The sequence below is a fragment of the Amphiura filiformis genome, chromosome 9 (genome assembly GCF_039555335.1).
Source record: "Amphiura filiformis chromosome 9, Afil_fr2py, whole genome shotgun sequence".
Lineage (NCBI taxonomy): Eukaryota > Metazoa > Echinodermata > Ophiuroidea > Amphilepidida > Amphiuridae > Amphiura > Amphiura filiformis.
In genome coordinates this window covers 26,293,360-26,305,903 of record NC_092636.1, presented here as the reverse complement: position 1 = coordinate 26,305,903, position 12,544 = coordinate 26,293,360, and the positions used below count along the sequence as shown (strand labels likewise).

At 36.7% G+C, this 12,544-nt stretch overlaps 1 protein-coding gene across 1 annotated transcript; it reads left to right on the top strand.

Moving 5' to 3' along the window:
• Positions 1–278: 278 nt before the first annotated feature.
• Positions 279–9,005, top strand: LOC140160801 (inhibitor of growth protein 1-like). Its single transcript, XM_072184110.1, is given in 2 exon segments — positions 279–542; positions 5,106–9,005. Coding segments are annotated over 2 exon segments (816 nt in total). The 5' UTR covers positions 279–388; the 3' UTR covers positions 5,768–9,005.
• The last annotated feature ends 3,539 nt before the right edge of the window (positions 9,006–12,544 follow it).

Here is a 12,544-nt window from a genome sequence, read left to right as displayed (position 1 = left end):
AACAAAGACGATTTCACTTTGTAATAGGAATAGTCTATAAATATACACACGAAATAACAATGTTGTGCAGTAAAAGTGAAATTTACAAAACATTCTTTGTACATTTTGTATACATATTTTGATATTAATTACATTTAAGTTGTTGTGTAATTTGAAAAATACCGTTTAAAAGGTTAGTAATGTTCCCAATTTCGTAAGATTCATGTATGGCTCCCTATTTTAAAATGTAGTCGTCCTACCCGCGATAATTGATCTGACCTTCCGGTCATAACGCAAGCGCAGTTCACCAAATGTTACAAACGGCGTCTGGCTATGAAAAGCTGATGACAGTGTGGGAGATTTACGGGAAAATTCTTTCCAAAAATTAACCTATTTCTATGTATGTAAAATGTATCAAAATAGAGATTTTAGTAGAGCGTCGACTGCAGACATGGCTCAGACAACAGCTTACGTAGAAGACTACTTAGATTGTATAGAATCACTTCCAAATGATTTGCAACGAAACGTTTCTCAAATGAGGGAAATCGACAGCAAATATCAAGGTGGGTATGCGTATGAATGTATTGACTAAAATTCTGTTTGGTCATGGTTTTGGTTGGCCGTGACATTTTACCCGGAATTTCACCAGTCAGTTTTTCACTGACTTTATTATAAACTTATAAAATGTTAGTAAAATATGCTCTTGTTACTGTTGAGAATTAGTTCACCACGTAAACTTGTATCATGTGTAGAGGGCGAGGTGGCCTAGTGGTCTAAGGCGCTGGACCATTAGGGAGAGTTGAGCGAGGGGTCCGTGGTTCGAAACCCCATCCTGCCCGATCCTTGTTGCTCACTCTAAATAGTTCCAATAGGTCGGAAATATCATAATCATAAGCTCTTTCAGTCTAGAATATAATTGTGATATTTCTCCTCGTTCCCATCCACCGTGTAGAATGTTCAGGTGTACACGGTGGGTACCCGGCGTCTCGTGGTTCGAATGGTCACGTAAAATGGCGGTTCCGTGTGTCAGACGAGTCAAACCTGAGCACGTAAAAAGTTGCAGGCCTTATCGAAAAAGAGTAGGGGATCATCCCGGGCGTGTTACCTGCACCCTCCCTAGGTCCCAGGGCAGTAGTAGTTGTGAATACAGTGATTGTAGTAGATTAGTTGTGTTAATAGTAATGTTGTGAAATGGTGTTATAGATAGATGTTAAAAAGTACACTGCTTACTCAGTGGTGCGCCTGAAAATAGGCGGGATTTCCCAAAATACAATACAATATGGCTCAAAATTCGGACCGCTGGCCATTAATGATTAAGTTTACTGCTTTCTGTGTTTTGCAATTTGTTGATGTTTTAATGATCCCTGAGTTCCGGTCGATTATTTTAGCTGTGTCACATGCATGACGCTAGTGGGTACCAGCCAAACTTCAGGGGGAAAAAATCACGATCGCCGATAACGATGTAATAGGATTTATACACAGAGATATTTCTTGCCAAAATTTGACCATTTCTAAGTAGCTTTGTCTGCGTTATATGAAAAAGGACAGTCTTAAGTAAGTAAATGTGCAACGCTTTTGATGTTTTGGGATACTGGGAGGGATCAGAACAAAAAAATGATGGAGCCTATTCTTGACTGTGTAATATTCCTTCACCACACTGCCGTATGGCAATAACCTTATACGATGGACAGATAGTATCAGTTTGTGAATGAGGACATCGTATAAGTTCCTTGTACTAGTTGAGAATGACAATTGACAGTCACAGACAGTGAATGGAGAAGTTCAATTTCATTATAAATCAGCCATGAATTTGCTCACCATAATAAAAACATGAAAACCATGTTCGCCAATTTGTCTTCACATTTGAGGCCTACGCAAGACAAGAATATAATATTTTGCTGTAAACCTTTGACAAGCACGTACTTGGTACTTGTATTCCATATTGGTAACCTCCAAAAATCTCCATGAAGAAGTTTAAACTTCAATGTACTACGGTACCTTGAATGTTGCAAAGTCGGAGCTAACATTATGCATTAACAACATGAAGTAAAACCGTACAGTATTCAATGACAATATATGGTGCAAAGTTTATTCACATGTCATTGTATTATTAATGAGCCCAATCGCCATTATATTATAACTTCCGGTTTTTGAGAGCAGTTTTGGGACACTTTGACCTCTATCGGGGAATTGCTGTAATTTAATTATTATTAATTAACTAATTGTCATAATGTTATCATTAAAAATATTTAAATAATTAATTTATTTAATAACAATGTTTTTTGGATTTGTTTTCATTCTTGTAAAACATTTTAGATTATATTCTGTACGCACAAAAACTAATTTGTCTGAATTTCCCCAATAGGTTAGAGGGCAAAGTGTCCCAAAACTGCCAAAACTGTCCCGCAAAGCATTGCATACTTCCAATGCCGATTGGGCTTATTAAGCCAAGTAAAATAAATAACATTGATTGTATCCCCGCCCTCACCATACTGATTTTTGGAGATTTTCAATTTTTTTTATTTCTCTTATTTGCTCCCTTACCTATTGATCGGTGCTGATCGCATGCTATAAAACTTCACATTATATATATCGTACATTTCAACATATTTGAAAATTTTTAACAAGAATAGAATTAAGGGGGTACTACACCTCTGGCCAATTTTGTGCCTATTTTTACATTTTTCTCAAAAATGATTGCGCATTGGAGATAGGGGTGTGATTTTCGGGTAATTTTGTGCCCGGTACCCGGCGCATTTTTCGGGCACCTGAAATTGCAAAAGAAATTTTTTTTTTTAAGTTTTTTTTTCCGGTTTTGTAGTGTCCTGGACCTAGACCTAAATCTAGGATCATTCATGGTTGACCTAAAAAAAAAAAATTGCACAATGTTTTTAGTGTTTTTTATGAAAATTGATAATTTGTATTCATGTCATACTCTATAAAATGATATCAAAATGCATTGAATTTGAATGCATTTTGATATCATTAATAGAGTATGACAAGTTATCAATTTTCATATAAAAACACAAAACATTGTGCAAACATTTTTTTTTTAGGTCAATCATGAATGATCCTAGCATTTAGGTCTTTTTTTTATAAATTTCGGGTAATAGGATTCTCGGGCGGGACTCAAATTCCCGGGACTCACTCACACCCTAATAATTGGAGACAAGTAAGATATGTATATTATAGGGGCAAGGACTACAATTACTGTCACTGAAAATTCAGCAACCCAAGGCAAGTAGTTATTGATTTATTGATCAAATATTGGTTTTCCCTCATTTTTGACTGTCACTCCACAGCTGTTTTCAGTACGGTACTGAAATTTCCAGTACAGTAGTTGTAGGCCCTTCCCCTATAATATACATATATCTTACTTGTCACCATGCACCATAATTTTTTGAGAAAAATGCAAAAATAGGCAAAAAATTGGGCAGGTGTAGTACCCCCTTAAAAGAGGAAATGTTTTGCTACCCAAGACTAACCAAAGATATCCCTTTTCAAAGTAACTTGTCATTTTACTAGATAATCATAATCAATCATATTCCAAAAATTTGCAACTTTTCATATCTTTTAGTACTGTGAATTCTGTGATTGAAGTGGTTCTGATTTGATGAAGAGAAATTTCTTGCTTTTGCAATAATATTTAAAAAAACTTACTACAAAATAGAAGTGTTAAAATAAATCATCAAATCATTTACACAGTTTGCATGATTCCTGAGTGACTTTTCCTACTTTATTGCTTCAGTGACACAATTTTGCAGTTGATTGATAAGTTCTGATGAGTGTTCACAGGCCTAGATAGAGCAGTGGTGTCACATGTATCCAAAAATATTGGGGTCAACGTTAGACAATTCCAGGAAAAAAAGTTCATTTTGGCATTTGCAAGGGCCAGGGGTCGAAATACAAAATAAAACTAACATGCACAACTTTTTTTCTTAAAAATTTTGGCTGATTTTCACAAAATTTTACATGCACTGGCAAAATTCTGCATGCACAGAGTAAAAGTTACATGCATCTGTGCTTGTAATGCATGTTGTATTTCGAGCACTGGCAAGAGCAGCCAGGCAATTGAAGGCCCTTAGTAAGCACCAAGGCAATCACATGCTAAAGAATACGGCCAAAGTTACACATTTTGAGGGGCACCAAGGCAAAGGCATGGGGGCACCAGGGGCACCCAAGGCCTTTGGTGATTCATTCATTCATTTATTATTTTCACTCATCAAATAGCAAAAAGTTAGAATACATACAAAATCATAATACAAGTGAGAGTGAAGGAATCACAGGATTCACAACTTCCGAAAAACTGGCCCGAGCATTTTTAAGTGTGGGTTAGGGATAACCGGATAAGGCTGATGATAAGAGAGATGTTAAAAGAAGGACCCAGCAGCGAGCACTGCTTATCCAGGTCCATGTACAATTGTACATGACAAAGTCGACAAACCACTATTTCTTTTTTAAAAAAAGAAAAAAAGAAGCAGCATCATTTTAATTAATCTTTAATACAAGTCAACTAAAATCCCTTTGTAAGTTTCAGCACATAGAGTATTAGTCAAGATGAAAAAGTAATTAACCTCTCCACTACATGTGCCACTTTGACCTGGTTGACTCCAGAACTTAGCAGCCAAAATACTAAAAAAATTTAAATGTTATATTATGTTCATTGACTTGGCTTAATATAGGCCTACTCTGTTTGTTTGTTGTTGTATTAATTTAGTTCTGTAAGGGGATGGTCAATGCTGGCCTTATTGGCCTTTCGATCATCTCCTCCATAATTGTCTTGTTTTATTTTTATGATGTTGAATTTCTTTGTATTTTGTTGTTTTTTATTATGGAAATAAAGATAAATTCAATGAAAACGCATGCCTTTAATTTCTTAATATGTTACTTATAATTACAAAATCTAGCCTTGTTACACTCAGGAAGTGATTTTTGTAACTTAATAATTTGTTTTGAGATGAAAAAACTGAACTATAAATCACTTTTTTAGTTTTTGCCAAGCGGTTAAAATCACGGTTTAAACTGCGGTTTTTTCCACCTGCGGCAAAAACCTGTGAACCCTGATAAATTTATGATTTTTAAAAAACACATTCTAAAATTATTGTTTCTCTATAATCTTCTTTCAGAAATCCTAAGAGAAATTCAACAGCTCTACAGGAACCTGGTGTCCAAAGAGAAGGTCGAGGGGCCCAGTCGACGAAGATGTCTGGTACAGATACAGCGTGCCCTGGTCCAAAGCCAAGAACTGGGAGATTAAAAGCTCCATCTGGCCAACCAGATTGTAGAGATGACAGAAAACCGCCTGCGAAATATGGAAATGAATCGTGATCGGGTGGAGACAAATGAAAAGGCAGCACAGCGACCAGTTGTCGTACCGCAGACTGCCCCCAAAGTAGTGAAGAAGAAAGAATCTGAGCATCACCACCACGAGAAAACGGCCAAGCGCCCTCGAAGGCAGCGTACTCAGGATAATAACAGTAAAAGTAGTAGTAGTAAGGACAAAGAAAGCACAGCAGCTAGTAGTGACAATGCCAAACCGGCTAAGAAGAAGAAGCGCTCCAAAACCAAAGACAGGGAGCAATCTCCCATTGAAATTCCTATCGATCCCAATGAGCCCACGTACTGTCTGTGTAACCAGGTGTCGATGCGGCGAGATGGTGGGATCGATCACAAAGACTGTCCATATGAATGGTTTCATTTTGGTTGCGTGGGTCTCACTAACAAACCAAAAGGCAAATGGTACTGCCCCAGATGTATCCAGGAGATGAAGAAAGGGAAGAACAAATGAACAGTACTCTTACATATTTTGGACATGTATTTAGAATACATTGTGTACCCCTGTTACTGGGGAAACAAGAAATGGAAGACCAGGGACCACTTACATGCGATCCCTTGGTCTACCATCTATTGCCCTGGACCAGGGGAATTCTGTGTGAACCCGGGGATGTCGTATGTGACCCGATATGATCCGCTCAGGCCAAAGTCGGAAATGTTGAAAATTGAGTTACTACCATTACTAACTTGCTAATTAAGTACACATGGATACTTACTGATTTTGATCTCCAGGTCTCGTGAATACTTGGTCACAAAGTTATGAACCTATTATATATTCATTTTCTTATGTTTTTTTGTTTTTGTTCCTTCTCACTTTTTGCCTATATCTCAGTTTAATTATTGCTGACATTAGCTTGATTGGATTAGATCTGGTCACATTACATATAGTAATAATAACCGCAGTGTATTTATTACACTGACACCAGGTTTAAGTTAAATGAAAATAAATGCCTTTCAACCATTAGGACCAGAAGCCAGTTTGAACAAAACAGTGGCTCCTGATCATTGGTATTTACAGTCACAAGAACCAGGGGTCATTTGGGGCCTTATGGGAGCCCCTCTTATTTCCAAGCCTGATTGAGAACAGGGATACTTTTCACCCAAGTGAAAAAAGGGAAAAAGTACACCATCAAAGATATTGATGATCAAAAATTGAAATCTGTGTGTATGTTTTTGGGGCCATGTTTCTACAACTGATGTCGGAAACATAGAGGACTAAGTGTGGATTAAGAAATATTATTCTGTGAATCTGTGTTCTAAAATGAAACATAGCTCAATCCTGATCCCTGATCCGTGATCCTAAGGTCGATATGCACAAAACAAGTAAGACCAGGTCTAACTTTATAACTGGTCTAACTATGGAAATAAGTCCTACGGAGAAGGAACATTTGAAATTCTATATTATACATGTACATGTAGCTTAATATTTAGATGGCTGCAGTTAGATTTTTGGACTTTGTAAAAGAAAAGAGTAAAAGTGTCCCTCCTTAAATCTAACCTGCATACTGTATTTCATCGAATAGTCGCTCCCCTTTAAATAAACACCTCCCAGCAGTTTTTGTGATGAAAATAACCCTCAAACTAATGCCCCCCTCTGAATAAAGGGCCCAATTTTACATGTTTTTGACTGCAATACTTCAAATTTCACCTGAAAAATTTATGAAAACGGTGCGTAAGATCTCATAACACTTACATTACGAGTAGCCAGCAGAGTCTGATTGTAAACTTGGAAGTGAACCGGAACTCATTGATCCTAAGTTCATAGTTCGTCATTTCAGTTTGAGTTTTAAACTTGCCTAATGATTTTAACGGGAATTATCGTTCTAAAAATGGCCTCTAATAAACGCACCCTTTTGGAAAATGCAACGCCCCCTGAGGCGTTTAATTGAGGAAAGTTAAACCAGGTCTAACGTTAGATCTGGTCTAACTTGTTTTGTGCATACCGACCTAAATCACGTAATAGTTTACGGGGAGTGAGTCAAATTTTAATTCTTCACTCTTCAGCCAATAGCATGTTTTCCAGTTTTGCAAAGAAGTTTCAAATTCTCTTGTAGACACAGGAGTAAAATTTAAAGTGATATCTTAGCCTATTCTCATGATTCTTGTTACCATATACAGGCCTTGTCTTTTGAAAATTGCTGGCGAGTGACAAATCGCTCTCCTCAAAACTTGCCAGGTGAGCTGTAGGCGAGTGATTTTAATCACTTATATTATTATTACATCAAATGTAGGCAAGTGATAAAAAGCTCTCCTCAGCTTCATTTTAGGCGAGTGATCACTCTCGCTCGCCTCAAATGACAAGGCCTGCATATACAGTAAAACCTCATTATAACGAAATCTGATACAAGAAAAACCCTGTTATAAAGAAGTATTTTTCCAGAACCAAGATACAAAATTCTTTTGTTATTTGTTGTTTTTACAACCCTGATATAACGAAATTTGGATATAAAGAACTAATTTCTCTGTCCCTGACAACTTCGTTATAATGAGTTTCCACTGTAGAACAAGACAGACACAAACTTTGTTGTCATTCATCAACTTGTACAATTCAACATTTGCACCAAATATTAGATTTACTGTTCAAGTTGCCTACATTGCCTAATTACCTTCTAAGAGTCATTGTTGAGTAACAATGTAGCTTGCAACACCATCAGGGAGTCTTCATTCAGTGTGTTCACAATCCTCCATTCTCCTGACCACCTTTGAAGTAACAGCAGATCATCATAGATGATGGGCAGGTCATATTCTGCATCCCTGTTAGGTGTACATGTAGGTAGGTAGTTACGATTTGATTTAAATCTGGTCAACCAGACATACCTATTTTTTGACGGACAAACCAACGTTGCGACTGAAACCTTCAGTCTTTAGCTGGGTTGTGATGCAAATGACCTTGAGTACCGGACACTTCCGGTATTGATGACATTCCTCGGCGATTGTCATCAATACTGGAAGTGTCCGGTACTCAAGTTCATTTGCATCACAACCCAGCTGAAGACTGAAGGTTTCAGTCGCAACGCCGGTTCGTCCGTCAAAAAAAGGTATGTCTGGTTGACCAGATTTAAATCAAATCTTAATTTCAACATACCCAGATGAATGAGAGTCTACAGTTTGTTACATGTAGGTAGGTTTCAGTAAACATACAACTGATCACAGAGATGACATCATTCTGGACAATGTGGAAGTTAATGCAAGGGTTATTATTTTTGGAATGTTCAGGAACATCGGGGAAGTATTAAAACAAAAACTTCTCAGGGATGCTGGATACAACCTGCCTGCCATCTATACGCTGACAAAGTTGCGTAATTAATCGGATTAACTACCACACAGTGTCAACACCCTGTATTATAAATATTTTTTCCATACAGCTCAATACTCTGTTGAAATCAATATTCTATTATTGACACAGATAAAGAAAGTTTACACATGCATTGTGTTATAGGGCTTGCACCTGGAACTTAACTGAATGGGCTAAACATGTTCCTTTATATGAAGTAGAATTGTAATTCTCAAAATTAAATATATCACAATTTTTACATTGGATTTCAAAATCTTTACTTTTAAAATGCAGTAAAAGATATCCACAGCAAGCTGCAAGGCCCCGCTAATTAGTGTACTGCTTTTCGAGTGAGTGTACTGGAAACACAACCCTGGTTTTACCTGAAAACAAATCGATTTTCTTGTAATTGAAACATCATATGTGACATGATCAAGAGGAATGAGTCGCATGTCGACCCTGGTCGAAAATGAGTTTTACGTTTGTTTCTAAAGGGGACATTTAGAGCTTTCAGAAACTGAAAACCCCATGTTGATACGGCTTTTCTTTGCAAAGTTATGTCAATTTATCAATCACTGAAAACAATATAAAACAAAAGAATTTTAACACTTTCTTTGCCAATATCTCAAAATCAATATTAGCGACATCCGACTCATTTCCCTTGATCGTGTCACATATGGGGTACTAGAGCATGCACAAATCGTAATAATTTGTAGAATATAGAAACTCTGTGTGTATCTCATATGATAGTCATGGTATGCTTAGCCTGAGTCGCTCGGCCTATCTCGAACAAAATCGCGATGCGTAGCTGTTGAAAAACGAGAGGAGTCGCTGTACTATCACGGCAATTTTTGACACGAAGATATAGGGATGATGACGATGTGTACCATAGCAATAGGACAAAACAAAGCAGGTTGAACTAATCACCTGTGTATGTCTGCAATCATAGATTGAATACAATACTGGTCTTTTCAAAGATCTTACAGGTGCAAGTGATCAACATGATATGGTTCAATGCAGAGGTACCGCGTGAAAGTAACAGTGCAGCGCGGTATATTCAAAAATTGTTTTGACCTATTGCTATGGTAGTTAATCCGATTATTACGTAACTTCGCCAGCGTATGATGACCTACTGTAAATTGACCAATGACTAACCTCCTGGCAAGCCTTATATAAGTATGCCACAGGCATGAGAATTTTTTTATCAGCCTGTTTTTCAGGCAGTTTTCAAAAAGCCATTCTCATGCTTGGACCAGGAGGTAAAATGAGCTCCTGGTTCCAAATTTGACCCCCCCCCCCATAAAATATTGGCCACACCAGGAGGCAAAACTTGGCAACCATGGGGTAAAAAAAAAAAACCTACTCCTGCTTGATATAATCTTTGCCTCCAGGTTATCAGGTAACACAAGGATTGTGATCACAACGCTTACAAAGACTCTGAAAACGGTAACATTATTTAAAGGAAATACCTATAAAATGACAAGGGTCCAATCGGCTATTGCAGTTGAATCCGTACAGTGCACTATTGAACCTTCCATCTTCCTCACAGGAAGTGTGAATTTCAAATTGGGTTTCCTTAAGGGATCTGGAATGAGCGTTTTGAGCATTTCGACAGTATTTTTTATGGAACATGAGAGCACCTCAGACGTATAGAATTGCATTCTGAATATGAAGCATGTCTTTCTGATATCAAATAATTTTCATTTTTTAAAATCACGATATAATACAAATTTTATGACAAATTATAAAAATTTGATATTTTTCAAATTTTTGATATAACAGTCCTCGAAGTAAATTTTATAAATCTAATGATATATTCTTAAAGTTTATGTAGCTGGGATGAAAAGCCGACGATCAATTGAAAATTTTGACCTTTCATATTAAAGATATGGATTTTTTTCCCAAAAGGACCCAATTTTTTTAGGTGTTTTGGGAAAAAAATCCATATCTTCAATACGAAAGGTCAAAATTTTCAATTGATCGTCGGTTTTCATCCCACCTACATACATGTTAGGTATAAATCATCAGATTTATAAAGTTTACTTCGAGTACTGTTAAATATCAATTTTTAATGATTTACCATAAAATGTGTATTACATTGCGAATTTCAAAAAATCTAAATTATTTGATATCAGAATGACATTCTTCGTATTCAGAATGCAATTCGATATGTCTGATGTGCTTTAATGTCCCACAATAAATACTGTCCAAACGTTCATACCCCTTCCCTTAAGAACCAAAGGAAAACACAATTGCAGTATTCGCAGCAGCAGCAATTGCTTTTTAAAAAGTTATTTTCTTTACAAAAGTTAAAAACCAGTTTATAGACCCTAAATTACTTGTTATTCAAGTTTAGAACTGGAGAAACACTGCTCCTAAAAAAAGAAAAATTTAAAAATTCTAATCTACATTGTAAGCTTTTTTTTTCAATGCTGGTACATTTTAATTACTGTTGCTTCTATTGTACAGCCAGGGACACATTGAATTAGATTTCATTGCTACCTGTTCAATAGAAGCAAAAGTAATTAAAATCTAGAAGTTTATCCAGCTGAAAAAAAAATTGAGGTGCGTTTTTGCTTCCAAAATTGCATTTTCCTCGCTTGTGGATGGATTACAACTGGAATGGACTAATAACAATTACATAGTATCTTCCTGCTGCTGTCATAATGTAATTTATCATTTTCAGATTTTTGTTTGCTTGTTTTTAGATCCTGAATCAATTTGAAGTATTTTTGTGTGGAATAGCCCTCATGTCATGAGGTTGGGGATTTAATTAGTTTTATACCATGTATACATTCATTGTATTTACAGTAGATTTGAAGAAATTCTTTGGCTTATATGATGAGCCTTTTGGAATTCCTTGTGAGTTAACCCCAATGCTGACATATCGACTGCTCAGTGCCAGAAGTGGGTAAATGCAATAGCTGCCATTTGTAGATGAGTACAATGTACTGTATGTAAATTGCAAAAATGTTCACAGGGCAGCTATTGCACTTACCCACTTCTGAAACTGGGCAATCGATATGCGTTTAGTCTTTCAATATGCAGTGACAGCACCTGGTTGGCATAGGAAGAGGAACCCAAGATTGACATTTCCAATATCATGGGCTCCCCTCATGAAAATCAAGAAATCTGCAAAAAAATATTTTGGATAAAAAATACCCAATGTCTAAGGGCAACCTGTTTGAGACTGTCATCCCTATTTTACTTGTTTCCAAAAGAAATGAGGAAAGCAGGCAGTCGCGAAAGCGGACGAGACTTGTGGTTCGAGCACCGCCTTGTCCAAGTTCCTATTCATCTTAACCCCCTGAGCACTACCTGCCGATCTAACGTTGCCTCTGATTGGTCATTTACATGATATCTTCATTTTAATCACCAATCAGAATGGAGCTTTACAAATAATTCACCCCAATTTTTTTGCATGGTGAAATTATTCTAACAATGTTGCTGATTGGTCCAATTGATAATGAAAATTTCTTTTTGACCAATCGGCATTCAGCAGGTAGTTCTCATGGGTTATATTTACTTGGCTCCATCCTATCCTGGAAAAATCATCTGGGATTCCCACTGTCAATATATTTTCAGAATCTTGTTCCCTACCGACAGAAGGATATTTTGTCACTTTTAGTATCATGTGAGTGATGGAGGTCTTATTTAACATCATTAAAATAATGGTTAAACATATACCAAACCAAACTAATGTGTTGTCATGATTCTCATTATGTGAAGTCTGTAGTTCACATCCATATTGAAACTTTGCATGGATCTGCTATTTTGCTACCAAAACAAGGTTCTCCATGCAAAACAAGGTTCTCCCTGCAGGCGCCAAAAGTGTATTTTTGTTTTCCCACATTTCTAGCAACACACCAGAAGGCTATTGTAAGTGTACATGGTAATTAAAGCATGGGTATAACCAGGTGGTGGCCGCATTGCATTCTCTAAATTCAGTAAATTTTC